At 42.4% G+C, this 24,939-nt stretch overlaps 1 protein-coding gene across 2 annotated transcripts in view; it reads left to right on the forward strand.

The window, feature by feature from the left end:
* ADGB (androglobin) overlaps positions 1 to 24,939 on the forward strand; it is a 243,210-nt gene that overhangs the window by 160,013 nt on the left and 58,258 nt on the right. For both annotated transcript variants that reach the window (XM_066595947.1, XM_066595948.1), the window contains exons 26-29: positions 3,667 to 3,854; positions 6,286 to 6,470; positions 8,100 to 8,257; positions 21,522 to 21,633. In XM_066595947.1, coding sequence (XP_066452044.1) covers positions 3,667 to 3,854; positions 6,286 to 6,470; positions 8,100 to 8,257; positions 21,522 to 21,633 — 643 coding nt within the window. The remainder of the gene's footprint in view (positions 1 to 3,666; positions 3,855 to 6,285; positions 6,471 to 8,099; positions 8,258 to 21,521; positions 21,634 to 24,939) is intronic.

The following is a 24,939-nucleotide window of genomic DNA, read 5'->3' on the forward strand; positions in this document are numbered from 1 at the left end:
ACGAGTCAGTGAGTGAGGGAGCGAGTCAGTCAATGAGGGCTTCCACCTCTCTCTCTCTCTCTCTCTCTCTCTCTCTCTCTCTCTCTATCTATCTATCTATCTATCTATCTATCTATCTATATATATATATATGTCCAACCTAGATTTTATCCACTTAGCATTAGAAACGCAAAAGTGATTCTGAGCCACTTGTTTTAAGGGCCAGTCTCCTTACATTTCGCCTCTTCAAGGATCTGTCCACTTCCATGGTCAACTTCTTAAAGGGTCAGTCCCCTTACAATGTCACCTGTTCAAGGGTCTGTCCACTTCCAGAATCAACCTCTTAAAAGGCCAGTCCCATAAAAATGTCGCCTCTTCAAGGGTCTGTCCACTTCTAGGGTCGCCTCTTAAAGGGCCAGTCCCCCCACAATATCGCCTCTTCAAGGGTCTGTCCACTTCTAGGGTTGCCTCTTAAAGGGCCAGTCCCCCCACAATATCGCCTCTTCAAGAATCTGTCCACTTCCAGGGTCGCCTCTTAAAGGGCCAGTCACCTCCCAATGTCACCTCTTGGAGGGTCTGCGCACTTCCAGGGTCACCTCTTAAAGGGCTAGTACCCCCACAATCCTGCACCGTACATCTGCTATCGGCAGCGATTAAAGCCCAGTACCAAGCTCCATATATTTACGTGGTTAAGGTGCACACAGACTTCGTCACTGAGGTTATGTTGGTTTTGTTGGGGATGAGGGATCCGTTTAAATATGATTATGTTTAAATGCACTGTTTGGGTGGGATAATGATATACTTTATATATATGATATTTGTGTATATATTAATGTTATGTAGCACTGTATTAAATTATAATTTTAATGCAAATTATCTGATTTTAAAAAAAGTGTTATGATTGAATATTGCACCATGGACAAATAAATTTTATAATTACGCTTATTGTAACTATTTTAACTGTAAAAGGAAGCATGTATCTAGTACAGGCATTTAGGCCTCCTTCACATGGGTAATATGGGGTCACTGCGAGAAAATTGCAGCGGTATCGCATCAGTGGTCCATGCACATCACTGTGTTTTCTCACGGCAATACCACAATTTTCCGGTGCTACAAAGTCGCACATGGTACTACAAAGTTTCTAGCACCACATGTGAGCATTTTTTTGGGGGGGGGCTTGAAACATAAGCCCTACCCTGAAAATAAGCCCTAACTGCAGAAACAAAATGAAAAAAATATACATACAGCACTTAGAAGTGCTGTCCAAGGCTCCTCTGCATCTTCTCCCTGGTCCCGAGCACTGGTCTTCAGTATCTCTTCTGGATTGGGATTGGAAAATCTCCACCTCTAGGAAGTGCTGGCTGTGATTGGCTGAGGGGCTCAGCTCAGCCAATCAGAGCAAGGGGTCGTTGAACCAATCACAGGTTGTCATGGTAGCAATGGGACTAGTGAAAGCCCCCTACCATCTTTGGGCACCCATTAGATCCTGTCACCAGCTCCAAAATTATACCATTAAAAATGTAACTTGGTCCTCGGTCACAGAGGCCTCGGTCACATGAACGAGAGGCAGCCGCACCGAGTTTTCTCACTCATTCAGAGAAATGTATGTACGCCGCAACCTGGAATACCATTAGCCAGGGGGAGAGAGTTCAACTCTGCTAAACTCCCTCCTCCTTCCTTCCACCTCTCCGCCCCTTGCCAGACCTAGTCTGCACAAATGAACCAATACCAAGGATGCCAGCCATAGATAAGTGCGCAACACCATACAGGAATACAACACCTACTGGCAAAGCAGTAGATTGCCCTATATCACCACAGTGCACCACACTGGCAAGACATCCTGGGCTCCCCAGCATGTGTAACACAGTGCATGCAAAAAAACACTGATAAATGCGGGTATTAGTTTGCATTTTAGCCAAAATGCGTAAGCTGACGGACTGTGGCAAGGCCACCACGGGTACGTTGATTTTAATCTAGTTATTAGTGAGATAGTGCAGGTTCTGACATATGCGTGGTGACCTTGCAGCGGCCCTTGCAGCTTACCTGTTTTGGCCAAAATGCAAACTTGTTGTTAGCCGTTTAGTCGATCACGACCCTCAGCGACCCTAAAGATGAGCTCCCTCAATGTTTTTTGCACTGCTTGTTTTAATCGTGTGATATCCATGCCAGTATCAGCTTTGACCATATCAAACGATTGTATGCTTTGGTGGCCGGGTCTTCTTTTGCCACTGATCTGTCCAAGCATTATAGATTTTTCTAGCGACTCTGCTCGCATTACATGGGCAAAAAACGTGAGTCTAAGTCTGGTCATTTGGCCCTGCAGTGATATATCGGGTGTTATACCTATCTGACACTATCAGCTTCTTTTGCTTACCTCCTCCCTTGGTCTCTCACAACTCACAGCCTCTCCCACTCACAGGGATGGCAATACTCTTGATCTGATCTTTCTCCGTCTGTGCTCTGCTTCCAACTTCACTAACTCCCCTCTCCTGCTCTCAGCCCATAACCTCCTCTCTTTCTCTGTCAAGTTTCCTAGTATCTCCCCAGACCCTCCTACCTACCGTACGTACAGGAACCTTCAGGCCGTTTATATGCAAAACTTTGCTGAAACCCTACACTCTTCTCTGTCCCATTTCTCTCTACTCTCCTGCCCCAACCTGGTTGCTGCAAATTACAACACCACTCTCAAACATGCCCGGGATGAAGCGGCACCCCCCCATGACCCAAACCATCTGATGCAGACCTCCGTAGGTATGGCTCACCCCTTAAATTTGTTTCACCCAGCGGTGCTCTAGATGTGCTGAATGGTTGTGGAGAAAGTCTCAAAAGTCTTCAGACTTTCTGCATTTCAAAGTCATGCTCAGAACCTACAACCTAGCCCTCCACCATGCCAAACAAGTCTATTTCACCTCTCTCCTCTCCTCACTATCTCACAACCCTAAATGACTCTTTGACACTTTCCACTCCCTTCTCAGACCAAAATTGTTGATCATAATAGGTTTCTAAAAATTAGAGAAAAGGGTAGAGCATGGCTCATTCCAACAAATTAGATTCCAGCTCTTATTTATCAGTTTCTTTAGATAATCAAAGCAGTCACATGATTGGTTGCTATGATTCAATAAATCTCAACAGTAGTGTCCACAGTAGAACAGCCGAAGTCACTGAAAGAAGGACCCGCAGAATTTCTTCAGACCTAAATACATTCTTTTGTCTAGAGTGATAGACCCTCACTCTCAGGGCTTAGGCACATGGGTGATATTCCCGCGTAAGGTCCATCCAATTGTTATATGGATGGAACTCACACAGAAAAAAAAAAACACATTCATTTGAATGGATTCATGCATGCAAGCAATTTTCTCACTTGGAATGATGGTTGAACTTTGAAAAATCATTGCAACTCCTTTTGCGAGTCTTACTTGAGACTTGTAGTGTGCGGATGGTGTGTCTGTGTGCTGTCTGATACGAGCTACATCCAAGAATCTTAGGCGCAACTCGCAATTATCCATGTGCATATGACCTCAGTACTCTGCAATTAAGCTGGTCACATGTTCTTTCCGTCTTCAGGTACGTCCGTCTCCTTCCTGCAGTCACACGGACGCATCGGCGCCGGTGTACGGATGCCAATGCGCCCGTGTGACTGAGCCCTTATACTATATGTAATCACATTTTATTTATGTCAAATTTCAGAAAGGATATACATTTATAGCTGAAGCACATGCTGGTGAATTTTCTGTGGCATCTGGAAAATGGAGACTAAGACTCATTGGTGCCTGTAATCCTTTACCGTCACTTTCAAGTGACACTGTACATAGTGCCTTCTCTGTGAAAGAAATCAGAGATTATTATATACCAAACGAGAAAGGCATCATATTTAGGTAAGTGCACATACAGAATAACTCATAAACTAATCTGAATATCAAGACAACAAGATGGTATTTGCCCCTGGCCATGTGTGTTCAACACATGACCAGTGTAGATTTTTATCCACTGGAAGTAAGTGATAAAAGGCCCTATTGAATGATAGCAAGTAGTATTGGATAATTAGATAGATAACTTTTCTTTTGCTGAAACTGGAATACATTTTTAAAGGGAAGATATCAACGGTCTTTTTTTTACTAATTAAAACCAGATAACGAAACATTTTCCATTTTTATAATCTGCTTTTATTTTAGTTGAATTTTTGTTGGCTGAGCTGCAGTTAAGAGCACTTAGAGAGATGCTTTACAGCAGCTACATGGGTCATTCATACACTGGACAGGACAGGAAGGATCCATTATGGGACACTGTTCCAGGCATTCTCTGTGGTATGTGCAGGAGTCATGGTGCAGGGAGCGGGAGCAGATAAACTGTGATCGTAACCTATTGTGAATGGTGTTATCTATACAAAAGAGTCACTTTTCATTGTAATCCTGCCTCTGATAAAAATGGCTGCTGAAAGGTTTTCTCTACAGAACAGTGTCAACCTATTATTAGGCTTAGTAGTCCGTGTGAAAATGGCAGGATATCAGGAGTTTAAAAAAATATATTATTTGTGTAATAAAAAATAAAAAAAATGGCACCAGAGGTTTTTAGACGTCAATGGGTCAGGTCATGTACATTCTGTGAATGGCTCATGAGTCCTGCTGTAAAGCATATCTCTAAATATTGGTAACTGGAATTGGCGCAAAGTTATTCTAAAGTTATCCTAAAGTTATGCTTGGTTGTCTGAGTTTTCTCTTGTCCTTTCTTATCCATTACTGATAGAAGAAACTGAAAATATTGTGGCACTTAAAGAAGCATTCTGTTTTTTTTTTTCTGTGGGAGTGTGGGGTGGGAGGGGATGCAGAATACACATTCTGGAGTTAGCTTGGATTGGATTCCTCCTGGCAGAGATCAGTGATATAGTTAACACACACCCCACCCCTGCCTCACCCCCTAAAAGCAATTCACGTCTAATTATTTAACCCCTTAGTGACAACTTTTTTTGCTTTTTTTCATTTTCGTTTTTTTCCTCCCCCTTTTAAAAAACGTAACTCCTTTATTTATCCATGGACGTAGCTGTATGAGGGCCTGTTTTTTGCAGGATGACTTGTATTTTTCAATGGTGCTATTTAATGTACCATATAATGTACTGAAAAACTTTTAAAAAATTCTAAGTAGATAGAATTGGAAAAAAAATGACATTCCGCCACCTTTCAGTGCGTCTTGTTTCTATGGCAACAAAACTGCAACAAAAATTTCATGCTAACTTTATTCTATGGGTCAGTAAGATTATTACAATACCAAACTCATCATTATTTTTTTTTGCTGTACTACTTATATATATATTTTTAAAGATATTTAATTTTTTTAAATTTTCTATCTCTATTTTCTGCGGACAATAACTTTTTTATCTATTTATTTTTTTATTATAGTTGTGTTACGGCTCATTTTGTGCGGTACATCCTGTAATTTCCGTTGGTACTATTTTTGAATACATATGGCTTTTTGATCCACTTTTTATTAGATTTGTTCTTGGTAATATGGTGACCAAAAAAGCACATTTATTGATATTTACTGGTATTCTTTATTTTTTGTTTCGGACGATGTTCACTATGTGCGGTAAATAATGCATTACTTTGATAGATTGGAATTTTATGGATGCAGCGATATCAAATATGTATTTTTGTTTTACTATTTAGATTTTTTATTGTAAATATGGCAAGAAGGTTTTTTTTTTACTTTTATAACTTTAAAAAAAATAATAAAACTTTATTGTTCTTATTTTTACACTTTCCATTAGTCCCCAGGGGGGACCACAACATGCTATGCTTTTATCGCTCCTGCAGTATGATGTAATGCCATAACATTACATCATACCGCGATCTGATAGGCAGTCTATCAAGCCACCCCACAGGGATGGCTGGATAGGCATACTGCCATGACCGCCCTGGGACTTTTCAGAAGGACCCCGGCTGCCATGAGACCTGCATGGCTCTCCTGATCTCTGTTGCCTGCAGGTGCCAGCTGTAAGAAACAGCTAACACCCACGATGTATGGAGGGAGATTGCAGCGCGATCTCCCTCCATACATGTCCTGCAAATGGCAGGACATAAAAAGATGATAGGGTGGTCACTAAGGGGTTAAACATTGATTCAACAAAGCTGTAAGCTTCTGACAAACTATCACTGAACAACAATATTTTATCTACAGACAAAAAGTGAACAAGTGATTTATTCATCCATTTCTTTATAGTATCATAAATCTCATGTCATAATCTACCAGAAACCTTTCTGTTTGTGTTGCGTTCTGACATAATGATTTCTTTGTTCTGCTCTTGTGATAAAGGTATGTGATAAAACCCACAACAGAACACATTGCAACCCTCAAGGTGCAGACCTCTAAGTCAGATGTATTCATCAAGATACAGATCCTTGATAATGATGAAGAAGTTGTAAGTGCTACTGGCAAAGGTCAAGTACTTATACCTGCATTTTGCTTCATGTTGAATGAAAGGCCATTAAGCTCTCGCTGTGAGTATTTTTGCACTGTACACTACTATTTTAGATTTCTGCAAGGCAGTTCCTTCAGTACGCTGTATATAATGTACAAAATTTTAGATATTTAACCCATTAAGGACCAAGTACTGTAAATAGATGGCACTTGGTCATAAGATTTAATCCCAGCCGATAGTAAATATACTCCACGGGAGTAAAGCTCCTGTAATCTAGCAAGACCAGGTAAGGTCCTCAGCTGTCAGACACACCAAGGACCCGGAGCAGAAGAAAAAAAAAAGTTTAACAATTTCTGCTTTCTCATTTACAAGCTATATAGCACTCTGAGTGCTACATAGAGAATGCAGGAAGCAGCAGTGCCGTTTCTTGCATGGGATCCGGCAATCACAAGGTTGACAGCGACTCCGGGATGTCAGAGCTGCAGGGTCCTAGAAGACCCCTGACGAGCTCTGACAGTGACTACTGTCACACTAGGGGGGATATTTCCCCCACAGGTCTTATGGTCTTATGTGACGTCATGGGGGACATAGATGTTAAAAAAATGAAAAAGTTACAAAAATAAGTAAAATGAATTACAGGATAAAATTGGAATTTTTTATTTATATATATATATATATATATTTATTTAAAGAAGCAACCCACTGTCGATGCCAACATAAACTGTCGCTATATCTGCCCAAGAGTACAAATTATATATCAATACGTCTGAAGCAAAATGTCACACACATTCCTGTACTTTATTTTAATGTAAATATAGTATTTTTTAAAATAAACTATAAATTGAAAAAATCTTTTTTTTTTACACATTAAGTCTAATGATATAAAAAAAAGATTTAAAAAATTCAGGTAAATAAGGTATTAACAATAGCCCTAAATGTCACGGAAAAAAAAATTGCTGTGGATTTTCTGCTGTGGAAAACCTGCACCAATACTGCTACATTCCACAACCTGTATTCGCACTCTTCAGACAGTCTTGTAAATCTCCTCCTATGTAGATGCTATAGTAATAACTTTTTCTATGACAGCCAGTTACTGATCACAGCGCTGCATTACTGACATCACAATTATCGCCGGTGGTTGGGTGCTGATGCCATGTGCCTCATTAATGCAGAATAAAGAAAAGCCAGTAGAGGAGCTAGGGAACCATTAGTACAGATACGAGGGTACATTATTTTAAACAGAACCCATCACCAGTGTTATGCTGCTGGAAGCAGTGGCAGCATGAACGCGGCACAGGTATGCCCATTGCCCCATGTATGTTTTAGTCATAATATGCACAAGGGGAGAGAGCTGCCAGTCTACATGATGCAGGCGAGGAGAGGTTGGTGCAGCCCACCTTCGTGATTGGGAGCTCACTTCCGAGTCAGACTTCAAAGTGTGAATTTAGAATAAAATATACACAAGGGCACTCTGCATACAGCCTAGGTTCATGCTGCCCGTTGTTCAAACAGCATGAACATGGTAATAGGTTACCTTTAAAGAGTTAAAAAGGAACTGATTTTTTTTTATGGAAGATTGTAAAAGTACAGAGTAGTAAAGAAAAATAATAAGGAAATGGTACATGGATTAATTACTTGCAAATGCACTATTTGTTTCACTTTTTTTCATGATATAACACATATACTTACATGATTTACTGTTTAATAGCAAGCCAGGTGTTGGTAAGTGGAACAAAAAAAGGAAGAATCAGTTCAGGGGGAAGCCAGAACAATAACAAGACCTCTTCGAGACCTGATAGCATCGTTGAAGCTTTGCATTCTGCAGAGAATGAAACCTTAGAAGACAAATTATCCTCTCCACAGCCGGTAAGAGTAGTTCCTTAACATACAGATTAATTAACTTATGGTGGCTGGGCTCATGGACTTAGCATAAAGGAGGGGAAAAATTTGTAAGTCGAGTGTTGTTGTATCAAGTACACCTGATGCAACTAATCAAGGGCAACTAATTCCCTAGTGTAGGCATACCTATTGCTATATCACTGTTGGAGAAATAGAGATAGGGGAGCACAAGCTCCTCTTTTCTATGTGTGTTGTGTATTGGAAACATCATAGCAGGTAGCAACCTACCATAAAAATTGCAAATTTTCTCACCTTAAGGGGTTGTGCTGTATAGGACACAACTACAACAAACATCTGATGTCTACATAATATGCACCCACTTAAAGGTCCCACCAACATCTAGCCATGATGGATAAGGGGGAAGTGTTGTTACAAACACCTCTTTCCCCACTTGAAGTGATAGTAAAAAAAAAGTCACCTAAAATGGCACTGTTGCATGGACGACCAACAGGTTTCTGATGCCAAAAATATATATCCAACAATATTTATTCAAACATCAGAATAAATGCATTTTGAGCATACCCCCTGATGAAGACCCCTGCAAGTGTCGAAACGCGTAGTACTGCATCATTTATTCTGACGTTTAAATAAATGTTGCTGGTTATATATTGTTGGTGTCAACAACTTGAAGTGTTGGTCATCCACATAGCAACGCCATTGTAGGTAGCTTTTTTTACTGTCTAATGGCCAGAAATAGTGTTATTTCTCATGTACACACATGACATCTCTGTGCTGTCATCTATGTTGGAAACATCTGTCACAGATTCCATCAATAATGCTGGACAAAATAGCACAGCATGTTTTGCTTTTTTGTCCAGTACAATAAAGGACACCATGGCAAAAAACTGACAGATCCCATTACATTCAATGGGGTCCATCCGGTGCCATTGTGGTCTGTCATGTGATGGATCCACCACTTACGTACGTTTTGGTGTTTAACTTCTAACTGAGACTTACCAAATATGCAGATGACTTATTACTCTATATCTCCCAACATCAGCACACCCAGCAACATCTGCAATAAAAAAAAAAAGAAACCATAACTCTCCTGATGAGTTTTTCCATTAATGTCCATAAGTCAGACACTACTACTCATGGGTTCCAGCCAGACTCATAAATATGGCCTCACAATTAATCCCTAAAATGGCAAACAACTGCGTTAACCCTTTCCAATCCACTGTCTGACATCTTCAGACATTCTGATGGACTCCTGTACAGCTCTGATGTCGGAAGACATCTGGCAGGGTATTCTTACTGTATATTACTGGCCGCCCTGTTGTCGGGGGCCTCTCCAGCATGTCCCATACCGCAATACTGGCTCTAGCCAGCAGATGGCACCATTGTATAATGGCAGAAAGAGAAAACCCCCTAGGAAACCCTAAATCCAAAATTGGATTGCAAAGGGTTAATATACCTCAGTGTCCAAATTACTCCCACACCTTTCATACTGTATTTAACTAACCTGAAGCTTTTCTTCACCTAACTACAAGCAGATATATTTGCATGGAATGACTTCTTAATCTCTTTCATTTCAAATGAATAATCTTTTTGAATCTATTTCAATCTTTGGCCCTGATCCTAAGATAAATAAAAACAATCCACTATTTCTCTCCTTCATATGCAAGAGTGAAAAAAATCTAGAATTAATCTTCACACACTGCAGCAGCATAAATTCAATGGAGAAATACAGTTTTCCAGATATTAGATTTATAAATTCTTTCCGCCAGTGGTAGAATCATGCACTGGAATAAGTTAGGTTAAAGGGGTGGTCTCGCGAAACCAAGTGGGGTTATACACTTCCGTATGGCCATATTAATGCACTTTGTAATGTACATTGTGCATTAATTATGAGCCATACAGAAGTTATTTCACTTACCTGCTCCGTTGCTAGCGTCCTCGTCTCCATGGTTCCGTCTAAATTCGCTGGCAGCTTGCTTTTTTAGACGCGCTTGCGCAGTCCGGTCTTCTCCATTCAGCACGAGCCGCTTCAGTGTGCTCCCCGCTACAGCTCTTCTGCGCATGCGCAGACGAGCTGTCACTGCTCGGGAGCGCGCTGCAGCGGCCATTCTGTACCTTCCTCTGTTAGAGGAAGGTGCAGAAAGTGGAGCTGCCCAGCGGAGAAGCCCAGCCCAGCCCAGCAGCCCCGAGAAGCCTCCCAGGTAAGTGATTTGTCGGGGGGGGGGCTGCCGCTGCGCCGGGCTGCGCCGGGGGGGCTGTCGCTGCGCCGGGGGGGCTGCCGCTGCGCCGGGCTGCGCCGGGGGGGCTGTCGCTGCGCCGGGGGGGGGCTGCCGCTGTGATGGGGGAACTAGCGCTAGGCCGGGGGGGCTGTCGCTGCGATGGGGGGGCTGTCGCTAGGCCGGGGGGGGGCTGCCGCTGCGATGGGGGGGCTGTCGCTAGGCCGGGGGGGGCTGCCGCTAGGCCGGGGGAACTAGCGCTGGGCTCCGGAACCTAGCGCTGGGCTCCGGGGCCTTCACCTGGGCTGAGGGTCTAGCGCTGGGGAGCCGGGGGCTAGCGCCGGTTACCTGCTGCCTGGCGGTGGGCGTCTGGTCGGCGGCTGCGGGGCGTCTGGTCGGCGGCTGCGATGCGTCCGGTTGCCATGGAGACACAGCTGGCGGCGTCTCGGGAGCGCGCACGTCGGGCTGCAGCGAGCGACGGGGAAAGAGTCGGCGGCCATCTTGAGGAAACTTTTATAAGTTGCTGAAACGCTGGAACGGTAAGTACGAACCAGCTAGAAATGTCATTTACAGGGGGGCTTAGTAATGTATGCTTAATGGGGGGGACTGGGCAAAAAAAAAATTTAACTGCTTCCTCGAGACATCTCCTTTAACTCATTAGTGACATCAACTGTACATGTATGTGTTCAGGGAGTGTATGGGGTGGGCTGATACCCACCTGCAAAGACTAGGATCAGAGATCATGCAATAACAAATATGTTTGAAGGAGGGTCTCCCTTTGACACCAGATCAGTCCCCTGCGGCACAATCACAGGCTACTAAGGCCTTTGGGCTTCCTATGTTAGTGCTACAATTAAAGACATAGTGCAAGATTAGAAAAATGTGTCAGTTTTCTTTCAGAGTAGTGCTACACTTGTCCATGAGTTGTGTCTGGTATTGCAGGTCAGCTTTATTAAAGTAAATGAGTTTGTACTGCAATACCATGCACATCTGTGACACTGTTTTTGGAAGAAAAGTAGCCATATTTTTCTAATCCTGTACAGTCTCTTTAAAGGGAATCTGTCCCCATCTTTATGCTGTCCTCTGTAAGAACAGTATAAAGTAGTGACAGCACAGGCATGCTCATTGTAGCAATATAACTGTCTTATGTATCTGGAAAATAATTTGTCAGAATCTTACATTTTATCAGCAGCAGCCACACTTAGGACCACAAGAAGTAGTCCTCGATACTCATGAGCTACAGGCTATCCCCATTCGCCTTCCTGCTACATATTGACTGCTGTCTCTCTATGTACAATAATAAGCAGACTTGTCACTGCAATCAACATGCCCATCACTACTTTATGCCATTAGAGAGGGCAGCATAAACATGATGACAGATTCCTTTTAAGACAGCCAGAGGCAAGTTCGAAAGGATAGGGGATGACTTTAGATTTAGAACCCCTTTATTGGTATTACATTGAGAGGCACAATGCCCTGCAATACAGAAGTATTGCAATATATTGTACAAGAGATGAAGTGATTGCAAGTCTCCTAGTGAGATTAAAAAAAATGTAAAAAAAAGTTTAATAAAATTTTTAAAAGATTAACAAATTTTGAAAAGCTCAAAAAAAACTCTTTCCTATTAAAGTAGAAAAATAAATAAGAAAAAAATCACAGGGTGCAATTAAAAATGCACAACAAGCTTTTGTACGACTATGTTGAAAAATAGGAAAGTTATAATTCTATGAAAGGCAAGGAAGGATGTAAAAACAAGAAGGAATAAAGTGAAAACGGCTGCAGTGCCAAAGAGTTAGCAACAGCTTACTTTTTATTGTTACTTGCATAAGGATAATGAGAATAATTTAAAAAAAACGCTTTATAGGTGGATATGTAAGGCAATATGTCATTATAGTCTGTGTTTTTTCATACATTGCAAAGCTTTTAGAATTGAGTTGATAACCAAAGTAAAAAAAAATACCGTACATAAAAAGCAGATCAATAGAACATAGGAACAGACTTGCATAGTTTTTTTTAATGAAAGGACTTTCAAGCCAAGGATAAGCCTGTTTCAAGATCACGTTATACAGTAATTGGCATTTTGAGACCTTGAATAACCATTTGCTGCTTCATTTGCTTGATACTTCAAACATTCTAAAATCATTTTGCTGCTTTGTGTTTTGTTAGCAGAGACCATATAATATGGTTAATTAAAGTTAGAGGTATTTCATGCTTTTTATTGATTTCCTAGCACACTGTCGGTGAAACAATTCTTCTGTACTAATGATTTCCTGAAATGAATTTGAGCATTGAATTAACACAATATAAATCTGCAATGAGATAGCACTTCATAGAAAGGGATCTATTTCTGTCTAATGACCACAATGAAGTTCTTAGTAAATCTATTTCAAAGAAAACACGGTTCTAATAGTTTTACTATATCGCCTGTTTCCTTCACTGTGAAGGAAACAAATGTAAAATTGTGTGTAGAAGTTTAATTATGTGAGAAAAATTCACATTCATTTAGAAATAGACCCAAAGTGCTAAGGTGAATGAAAAGCTGTGAAAGCAATAACAGTTGAAAGAGGAAGTCAAATACTGAATAAATGACTGGCAATCTTTATGTTCTAGTATAATGTGATGCTGGTATATTATATGCAGAAATTACTAGCAATAAAACAAGAAGCAAGCAATTTTTGTTACTGCAAGATGCTTTAAATACAAAATGTCTAGTTTACTACCTATAGCATATGCAAAAAGCAGTATTACATGTAGAGGTGAGCGAGTACGCTCGGATAAAGCAGTTACTCAAACGAGCATCGCTCTTCTTGAGTAACTGCTTACTGGTCTGAGAAGGCTCGGGGGGGGGGGGGCGGGGGTGAGTGGGGGGCGGTGGTTGTTAGCGGGGGGTAGAGAGAGAGATCTCTTTCACTCTACCCCCTGCTTCCCCCCTGTCGCCCCCCTGAGCCTGCTCGAACCAGTAAGCAGTTACTCGAGAAGAGCGATGCTTGCTCGAGTAACTGTTTTAGCCGAGCGTGCTCGCTCATCTGTAATTACATATGATCACATGGCACTTTTTAAACACTATGTTCACACCTGCATTATTACATTTTGGTGTTCCATCAAGGTTTCCTAAAAAACTATAAAGCCTCAAGAGACCTCCAGCAGACCAAATTATAAGTCAATAATATCAAAATACTAAGGACCACCTGTCCGTGAGTGAGTTAAAGCATGTGATCAGTCATCTGGGCTCTGAGCTCTGCCCCTGATCACATGACAGTGACCCCATCACATGTCCTTCCTGTGCAGATTTCCGGCAGACTACATCCCCTATAAACCTTCGCGGCCTCAGTTGCTATAGAATGCCAATGAACCCTTGTGAGTGACTGTGTGAGTTACATGCGAAGATGCCACTGTCATGGAATCAGTCACCTGGGCTCTAAGCTCCGCTCTTGATCACATGATGGTGACATCATCACAGGTCCTAAGACATGCAGAGCCTGACGCCAGCTGTTTGCTTACAGAACCTGTGATAATGTCTCTGTCATGTGAACAGTCACCTGGGCTCTGACCTCTGCCCCTGATCACATGACTGTGATGTTATCACAGGTCCTAAAACATGCAGAGATGGACAGCAGCCGTGTGCTTACAGCACCTGTGATAATGTCACCATCTTGTGAACAGTAGTGAAAAACAAACTTCTTTATTCCTCCTTACAGTAAAACATAAGGCGTTTCGACTTCCTGAGTCTTTATCAAGATAATACCTGATAAAGAGTCAGGAGAGTCAAAACGTCGTATGTTTTACTGTTTGGAGGAATAAAGAAGTTCTTTTTTCACTGCACCACGTATGCTGTCATACCTCTTTTCCATTTGGTACTACATTTGGGTCTTTGTGGATTGGATTTTCTAGAAGGTGGCTTTTCATGCGGCCGTCTGGCTATATTTAGCACAAGGATTGTGCTGTTGGCATCCTTTCTCTTTTTATCGTCATGTGAACACTCACCTGCATGGGAGGAGTCCGGGGTCACATGACCAGGGGGTGATCAGTATGTGCAGGACTCTGCTGTGCTGGTTGTGATCCCTGTTGTATGGGATGAAAAATGTATGTAGCAGTGCTGTATGTAACATAGTAACATAGCATGCTAGGCTGAATGAAGATAATGTCCATCTAGTTCAGCCTGTTTCAACCTCTTACTTGTTGGTCCAGAGGAAGGCAACCTTCCTGACTCCACAATGTCAGACAGAGTAATCCCTGGATCAACATTTGAGATCAACAACCCTGCTGGTCACCTAATGTCTATATCCTGTAATATCATAGCGCTCTAGGAAGACATCAAGTCCCCTTTTAAACTCCTCTATGGATTTTGCCATCACCACATCCTCAGGCAGAGAGTTCCACAGTCTCACTGCTCTTACAGTAAAGAACCCCCTTCTATGTTGGTGATAAAACCTGCTTTCTTCTAGACGTAGCGGATGCCTTCTTGTTACCGTCGCAGTCCTGGGTATAAACAGATCATGGGAGAGATCCTTGTATTGTCCCCTAATATATTTATATATAGTTATTTGATAGCCCCCTAACCGTCTTTTTTCCAGGGTAAATAATCCCAACTTTGATAGCCTCTCTGGGTATTCTAGTCCTCTCATTCCGTTTATTAACTTAGTCACCCTTCTTTGAACCCCCTCAAGCGCTGCAACATCTTTCCTGAGCACCGGTGTCCAGGACTGTGCACAGTATTCCATGGGAGGCCTGACAAGTGCCTTATATAGTGGAAGAATAATGTTCTCGTCCCTCGCCCCTATACCTCTTTTAATGCACCCCAAGACTTTATTTGCTTTGGCAGCAGCTGACTGGCATTGATTGCTCCAGTTAAATCTACAGTCCACTAGTACCCCCAGGCCTTTTTCCATATCACTTTTCCCTAGCAGTACCCCATTTAGTGTATAATGGTGACATCCGTTTCTCCTGCTCATGTGCATAACCTTACATTTATCAACATTGAACTTCATTTTCCATTTTTTTACCCAAGCCCCCCTGTTTATCTAGTGCCTTTTAAAGCCAGCCGCACATTGTCCTCCATTGTAATAATTGTCTGGTATAATTTTGTATCATCTGCAAATATTGATATTTTACTGTGAAGTCCTTCTATCAGGCCATTGATAAATATATTGAACAGGGTGGGGCCTAATACTGAACCCTGTGGCACCCCACTAGTGACCGTGGTCCAATCAGAGTATGATCCATTTATTACCACCCTCTGTTTTCCATCTCTGAGCCAGTTATTTACCCAGATACACACGCTTTCGCCCAGACCGGGCTGTCTCATTTTATATATCAACCTATTCTGTGGCAAGGTGTTAAATGCTTTAAAGAAATCCAGATATACAAGATCAATAGACTCTCCCAGGTCCAGCCTAGAACTTACTTCATCGTAGAAGCTGATCAAATCGGTCTGACATGATCGACCCCTCATGAACCCATGCTGATGAGGGGTTATACTGTTGTTTTCCTTGAGGTATTCTAGGATGGCATCTCTCATAAACTGCTCAAATATTTTTCAAATTATTGAAGTGAGACTTACCGGCCTGTAGTTACCAGGCTCTTTTCTTGATCCCTTTTTGTATATTGGAACCACATTGGCAATGCGCCAATCTAGTGTTACAATCCCCGGTCTGTAGTGTCCATAAATATAAGAAATAGCAGTCTAGCTATCATGTCACTTAGTTCCCTTAGAATCATTGGGTGTATTCCATTTGGGCTCGGCGATTTATCAATTTTAATCCTCTTTTTCTGGCTCTGCGCTTCCTCCTGTGTTAGGCATGCAATATTTAGCGTTGGCTTCATTTTATTTCCCTGCATCTCGCGTGACATTTCTTTTTCATTTGTGAATACACTTAAAAAGAAACTATTTAATAGATTTGCCTCCCCCCCCCATCGTCTTCTTTGGTTTGTCCATTATTTGTTAAAGGGCCAGTACTTTCAGTGCAAATCCTTTTACTGTTTATATAATTGAACAGTAGTTTGGGTTATTTTTGCTCTTTTTGGTGATCAGTCTTTCTGCCTCCTCCTTAGCAATTTTGATCTTTTCTTTACATACTATGTTTTTTTCCTCTGTATGATTTTAGCGCTTCTTCGCTGCCTTCTTGTTTTAGTAGTTTAAATGCTTTCTTTTTTTCATTTATTATCCCCCTTACAGTCTTGTCCAGCCACATTGCTTTCCTTCTACTTGTAGTTCTTTTATCCCCTTAACGACGGGGCCATAGTGTTTTTACGTCCTGCAGCTGCAGGACGTGTATGGAGGGAGGTAGCGCCGCTATCTCCCTCCATACAGCGTGGGCGTCAGCTGTTTATTACAGCTGACACCCGCGGGCAATAGCCGCGCTCGGCCGTTCGGCCGTTCGCGGCTATTAACCCTTTAAATGTCGCTGTCAACTCTGACAGCGGCATTTAAATCCCCCGAACGCTGTTTGGGGGTCCCGCACGGCCCCCCCGCGGTGAGATCGGGGGATCCGTGCAGGTGTCATGGCAGCCGGGGGCCTAATGAATGGCCCCAGGGCTGCCTTAGCAGACTGCCTATCAAGCCATCCACACAGGGTGGCTTGAAAGACTGCCTGTAAAAAAGCAGTATGACGTAATGCTATAGCATTACGTCATACTGCAGGAGCGATCAAAGCATCGCATGTTAAAGTCCCCCAGGGGGACTTCAAAGTAAAGTAAAAAAAAAAGATCAATAAAGTTTTTTAAATTGTTAAAAAAAAAAGGTATAAAAGTTTAAATCACCCCCCTTTTGCCATATCTATTATTAAAAAATCTAAATCATAAAATAAAAATATGTATTTTATATCGCCGCGTCCGTAAAAGTCCGATCTATCAAAGTAGTGCATTATTTTTTCTGCACGATGAACGTCGTCTGAAAAAAAAAAATAAAGAATGCCAGAAATGCATTTTTTAGTTATCCTGTCTCCCAGAAAAAACGCAATAAAAAGCGATCAAAAAGTCGTATGTATTCCAAATTGATACTATCGGAAACTACAGGACATCCTGCAAAAAATGAGCCCTTGCTCAACTACGTTGACGGAAAAATAAAAAAGTTATTGCGCGCACAAAATGACCGCAGAAATTAATTGAAAAAAATTTAATATCTTTAAAAAAAAATACAAGTACTACAGCGAAAACAATACTATATAAGTTTGGTATCGTAGTAATCGTACTGACCCATAGAATAAAAATATCAGGTCGTTTTTGTTGCAGTTTGTGCGTCGTAGAAACAGGACGCACCGAAAGATGGTGGAATGTCGTTTTTTTTTTCCATTTCTCTCCGCTAAGAATTTTAAAAAGTTTTTCAGTACATTATATGGTACAATAAATAGTGCCTTTGAAAAATACAACTCGTCCCACAAAAAACAAGCCCTCATACAGCGACTTCGATGGATAAATAAAGGAGCTACGATTTTTTAAAAGGGAGTAGGAAAAAACAAAAATGGAAAAAAGCAAAAAAGCCCGGTCACTAAGGGGTTATTGTAACCCTGTAAATTCACCGCCCAATCGCACTTATCCTCAAGCCATGTTTCCGTTATTCTCACTATGTTGTAATTGTCATCAGTCATTCTTCTCAAGCTCTCCCACTTTACCGATCAGACTTCTTGCATTTGTTGCCATACAATTTATACGGTTGTTGTTGAACTTTATATTTATTTTGTTACTAATGGTACTATTAGCTATTCTGTCAGTTCTAACTGTGCTAACCCCACCCTCTACTCGACCCGCATTCCTATTACTTGGTCTGAGGTCGCTGTCTACACTGTTTCTCCCCCCTGTTTCTCCTTTTGCCCTCCCCCTAGTCTATAGTTTAAACACTCTTCCAGCCTTCTAGCCATCTTCTCCCCCAGCACAGCTGCACCCTCCCCATTAAGATGCAGCCCATCCCTATGGTAAAGCCTGTAGCCGACAGCAAAGTCAGCCTAGTTCTCCAGGTACCCAACCCCCTCCTTCCTACACCAACTCCGGAACCACTTGTTTACCTCCCTAAGATCTTGCTGCCTTTCTAGTGTGGCACGTGGTGCAGACAGTATTTCGCCCTAAGCTTGGATCCTAGATCCCTGAAATCGTTTTTGAGGACCCTCCATTGACCTCTAATTTGTTAATTGGTGCCAAAGTGCACCATGACCGCTGGATCCTCACCAACATCTCCCAGTAATCTGTCAACCCGATCCTCAATGTGTCAAAGTCGAGCGCCAGGAAGACAAAACACCGTTCGACGATCCCGCACTTTGTGGCAGATTGCCCTATTTATCCCCCTTATAATTGAGTCCCCCACCACTTGGACCTGTCTAGCCTGCCCTGCGCTCCCCGTCCCCTTCTGACTGGAGCAATCATCTCCCTGTCGTTCAGAGGGCATGTCGTGCTGCAACGGTGCTGACTCTGTAATGGCATCCTCCTCATCTGCCAACTTTGCAAACTTGTTGGGGTGTGCCAGTTCAGGACTAGCCTCCCTGATTCTCTTCCCTTTACCCCTTCTAACTGTCACCCAACTAGCTGCCTGCTCCCCCTGCTCTTCCATACTACCATCTGCTCCCGCTTCTACCCCAGCAAGTGCCTGCTCAGTGAGCAGTAAACTCCTTTCCATGATGCCAATGGATCTCAGTGTTGCCAGTTGCTCATTTAGATCCATGATGTGTATGTGTGTGTAGCAGACCTGTGTGTGTGTGACATGCATGTAGCAGAGCTGTGTGTGTGTGACGTGGATGTAGCAGAGCTATTTATTATCAAACACCCTAGAGGCGCAATGACGGTGACATCATCACAGGTCCTAAAACAGCAGCTGTGTGCTTACAACTCCAATCCCTTTCAGTATATTATATTAGTAAGTGGAACATTGCGCCACCAGAAACACTGATACTATAATTTCCTAATAATTACTATTGTAGTATTATTATGGTCAGGTAGACGGATGTAGATTCGCTCTGTCACACACTAGTTTAATTTTGGGCTGTCTGAGAAAGCAGAACCTGAAGAAAAATGTTTTTCACCCATGACCCCTCCAAGTGGGATATGGTCTTTGCTGTTGAGTCCCCAAGCCGTTACTCACACAGATAGTCCTGGTTGTGTGGCTGACGATGCTACAGAGTGCCAAGGCATGCTACCTGATAATGTGAATGTGCGTAACAGGAAGAAAGGGTATGGTCAGGGCTTGTCTCAATGAAGCAGTAAGGAAGTCCAGGCAGATGGTTAGGGCAGGTAGCGACCAACAACAAAGTCTAAGGTCAGGGAGTGCAGAAGTCAGAAAAGTCAGCAGTCGGAGCAGGACTAGAAACGGAATACACACTAACAGTGGCATTGTCACAATGACTGATGAAACCAATTGCTTAGGTATCCACACATGGGAGTGGATGCCGAATATAACAGTTGCTGACAGCAGATTGGTGGGGGACACATTACTGGAGCATGCGCTGGTCCTTCAAGTTTTGGGTCAGGAGTGCATGTGAGCCCTACAGGCAGAAACAGGGTGCCATGCAGCAGGAAGAATGTGGAATGCAGGATTGGAGTGATGATGGTGAAACCCTACTGTTACTCATATGACAGGTGAGCCAAGGGAATACTAAACATTAAATTCCTAAATATTTCAGAATTTATTTTAGAACTATATGGATAATACACACATCTCATGTACTTGTGATTCTCACATCGAATAGTCCATGAACAAACCACCAACTACTATGCAGATGTGGCATAAGTTAGTTAATAGATTGAGGAATACATCAGTTCTATGTGAATTTTGGGACATGAATGTGTTATCATAAGTTTCTTCTTAAGGGCTCATGTCCACGAGCGGGTTCAATTCCTAGATCCGCGTGGGGCACCTGTGCGGATGATCCAGAGTTCAAGCCGCCCATAGACAATCATGGGCGCCCGCAGCTTAATTAAAGCATGCGGGTTTGTTTTACGGACCTTCAGGAAAACAAATTGCAGCATGCTCCACTTTGCCGCAGATCTCGCAGGGACGGCTTAAATTGAGTCAATGGAAGTCATCCGATCTGCGGCACACCCGGAACTGTCACTGCAGGTGTGCTGTGGGTCCCGCGTGAAAGCAGGAGATTTTTAAAAAAATCTCCACTGTGCATGTGCAGGGGGCTTGCCGGCTAGCAAGCCCACCCACATGCACGGAGGAGACGATGGACGTCCAGCACACATCCGGACTGGTAATGTCTTCATGCCACAGGCAGGGTGTGATCCCACAGCAGGGCTCCCCGTCCACTGAGCCCGACCCACCCGTGGACATGAGGCCTAATGGAAAATTAGCTTTGCTATATCTGTAACTAGTCAAGGGAATAGCTGTCAATTCTTTGAAATATGATGACAGGTTTTAAACAGAAAAGTCTGATTTTTCGAATCAAATTTGTATTCCTGTTCACTGTATGTAGTAAAGAGAAGCAGAGTTGCAGACAGCACAACCTTAACCCAATAAGGGATGAACTGGTAACTTGCAATCGCCACAAGGAAATTGATCCAAATAATTTCCAAAGTAATCCAAGTATGTAGAGAAAAGTATGGCAGCAAACCAGGTGCAGATAAATGATGCAGAGCTTTATTCCTCCTCAAGTCACAGATACATGACGTTTCGACACAAAGTCTTTTTCAAATGCAATGAAAGCAATGGTACAACAGGGTATATATGCAGTCAAACAGCCAATCAGTTGTTAATTGCAAATTAGTACCTCATGTGGAGGGTTTAGAATCAATGCATGGATACTTGTGGGCACTTCTGGCATCAGGCGTCGTCATGGAGAAAGTCATGTGATAGAACGTCATGATGTCACGACGTACCACGCATAGGGGCCTCATACAGCCTCATTGCATTTGAAAAAGACTTTGTGTCGAAATGTCATGTATCTGTGACTTGAGGAGGAATAAAGCTCTGCATCATTTATCTGCACCTGGTTTGCTGCCATACTTTTCTCTACACACTGTATGTAGTAAATGGGCAAATTTCTTACATTTGTGGTGGATTCAAAACATAAAGGAATATAAAATAAGAATTATCTCCCTTTGTTTTATCAGCAACATCTGTTTCTATGCAGGCACATAAATACGCTGTGCAAGCGTCTGTGTTGTATAGAAGTTGGGAGCTTACTGAAAGTCAGATAGCCTTTGTTCAAATGCTGAAAGAGATGGAAAAGCTGGAAATGAAAGGTAACTTATTATTCTTATGTTTTTATTCCTTTCCTTAAAGGAGTTGTCACATGTTTTACATTTTTTCCTTTTCCATAGAATAGGGGTAAGTGTCTGACTGATGGGAGTCCAACTGCTTGGACCCCCATCTATCACAAGAACAGTAGGTCCAGGTCCCACTCTGTGATCTGCAGTGATCAAGCTTCTGCAGCTCCAGTCATCTCTATGGGACTGAGAGAGCTGTCCTGAAAACTTTGTGAAACCCTCTTAAGGGGACATTACACAGCTGATTTTGGTGCGGATCTGCAATAAAATCCATCGTTTGGATTACTGTGTCCAGTTCTGGGCACCCCAATTTAAAAATGACATAGACAAACTGGAGCAAGTTCAGAGAAGAGTTACCGAGATGGTGAGCGGTCTGCAAATCATGTCCTATGAGGAACGGTTAAAGGATCTGGGAACGTTTAGCTTGCAGAAAAGAAGACTGAGAGGAGACTTAATAGCGGACTACAAATATCTGGAGGTGTACTATGGGTCCATAGAGTGTCGTTGTGAATACACAACGACACTCTATGGACCCATAGCACACCTCCATTTTTTTGCATACGTGGAGGATTGTTTTGTTTTTTGCTCCTTTTACTCATTTATTTCCTTTTGCTTATAAAACGCCAACATATTTCCCAGGGTTGTACAGAGATTATCATCACTCTGTGCCCACTGGAAGCTTACAATGTGATTTCTCATTTTCTAACACATATGTAATATATGTAATTAGAGCTAATGTAACCTATCAGAATGTTTTTGGTTGAGTTTGGTCAGACCTTGGGAAACCAGTGCAAACATGGAGAAAGAATACTCTAACGCCACGCAGTGCTGCAAGGTAGCGGTGCTAACTATTGAGCGAAATGATGGCTTGTACTATCACTTTTAGAGGAGAATACTGTACAGTGCTGCTGCGGGGACACCAGATGAGGAACTCAAAGAGAGTGAACCTGGATATTATTTTTAGCGATTAGCTTTGATGAAATGAGCAGTGGGGTTTCTTAATTAACAGGTTGATAATTAAATCTGCAAATGAAACACTAACATAAAATGTTTTACACTTTATTTTTAGCTTATAGGCAGAGTTTCACCAAGGGAGCAAACAAATATCATGTCGGCATATTTACACCACACTTATTGTTTATGTGTCACATATTTTTTCTTCTGGAATGTTTTTCTTGTGTAAATTTCCACTTATGTACATTTTTTTTGCACTGTGAATACTTTTAGCCACTTCATGTGGCACTAATATCGGTGTGCACATTGTACAGGTAAAAGTAGGGTTACATGTCAACTTCGGCTGCAGCATATGCCCCTGCTACATCCTATCCTGATGTAAGTGAATGTGATCATGTTGTAACTTGCAAATAACCATGATCCAAGAATTTCAATTTATCCATCAAGTTAGGATTTCTTGGGATTGTTGGGTCACAGCAAATTGCATTTGAATGCGATGTAGTAGGACCAAAGTGCAATCTTTGGCCATGAGTTATGGTGCAAAAATGTATTTCAGTTAAATGCGTGTATTTTGGGCTGACAATCATTCTTGCAGTAGGGTTTTGTTAAAAATGTTGCACTCAACTTACATATCACTGTATACAGCAGTTGCAGTGCAAGTCTCAATAGGTGAGCCCTCAGTGAGGCTGGACTGACAGCTTGTTTTTGAACCCTTATCTCTCCTATACTTTTTATCAGCTAGTTTATGACCACAAAACCAAAAAGAGAAAAAAATAGATAATTTTTTACTACAGTGAACTAAGCTCATTCCTAGAATTATCACCTACACCTGTTTTCAAACTTATTTTCTCCTGGCTCATTACAGATGCATAATTGAGGAATTGGTGCTTGACCCTTAGTGGGCTTTAATTCCCAGGGGCATAAAAACATGCTTGCTCTGCGGATTAAAGCCACGTGGGCTGTGGATGTGACAGCTCCATGCTGTCGGTTACTGGAGGTAGCCGACAACCTGAATCTGTCATGCGGGGTCTGCGGGGAACCCCCTCCCCGGTAATGCGATCGGCATTATCCAATGGATAACGCCGATCGCATAGAAGTAAACAGAAAGTGAAAAAAAGTTAAAGTTTCAGCTACCCTCATGGATTGGATCCATAAGGGCAGCTGAGCGTACTCACCCCCCATCCTCTGCGATGTCCCACGGCAATCTGGTCCAGAAAGGACCTGACGCCGCCTTCTGTGCATGCGTGCCAGACGTGTGATGTCACGCGCACGGGCATAAGGCCAGGTGGCCCGGGAGATTTGAAATCTTCAGGCTCCTGGCTACCTTCAGGCAGGAGATGTCATTGGGGCCAGGATCGCCATTATCCACTGGATTAGATACATGAATACAGCTGGAACTACTCACCTCCGTCCTCCATGATGTCCCGCGGCTGTCACACATAGCTGAGCGCAGGGAGATGTCACTGGGAACTGCTGTCACCAAGATTTCAGCAGGGACCGTTTTCACCAGTCATGTGATCACCGTTATCCATCAGATAACAGCGAACATATAAAGTTAAAAAAAAAAAGTTTAAAAAGTTAAAGTTTCATCTTCCCTTACGGATCGAGGAGGGATATCCGGTTTTATTGCCCCATGTGCCTATCCTAACCAGGCCTTTGTAATTACCGCTGTCTTCGGACATACCACACAGTTTACATTATTACTTTTATCTAAGATTTAGGGAATGCCGTCTTTCAAACAACTTAATAAATGTCATTTGAACAGAGCGAAGAACAAACTAGTGACTATTTTTATGCAGGCTGAAAATCAGTGATAAATTACAAATAAATGAATAAAGGCTTCACATTTACCTGTAACAATTATAGCGCAAAATATTTTGAGCGATAACCGTTGCATGTAAATGGGCCTTTAGACACTAATACTGTAGGTCTTATTAATTCATGACCACAATAAAGATAAACTTTGTTGAGGTCATAAATTAGCAGATAAGAACATTCAGAAGAGAGAGCAGCAGTACACTAAGCCAGCAGTTCAGCCTCACTGACAGATCTCTCATTAAGAGCTCTTTCACAGGAACATAGGCGATTTTCGGTCGTCTCTGACACAGCCACAGCGCGACCGAAAATAGTGTGAATGAGAGGCAGCTATGACCAAATCATGGCTGCATGTCCTGTTTGTGCGCCCGATCAGACGTCCCAGGGCCTGTGAGTATATGCTGAGCCCGGGATACTGTTGGATAGGGGGAGACAGTTTAGCTCTGCTAAACTGCCTCCTCCCTTCTGCCCCCTCCACGCCTCATGGCAAGGGGAAAGGGCAGAATGGGGTGG

This window comes from Eleutherodactylus coqui, chromosome 3 (assembly GCF_035609145.1).
Source record: "Eleutherodactylus coqui strain aEleCoq1 chromosome 3, aEleCoq1.hap1, whole genome shotgun sequence".
Taxonomy (NCBI): Eukaryota; Metazoa; Chordata; class Amphibia; order Anura; family Eleutherodactylidae; genus Eleutherodactylus; species Eleutherodactylus coqui.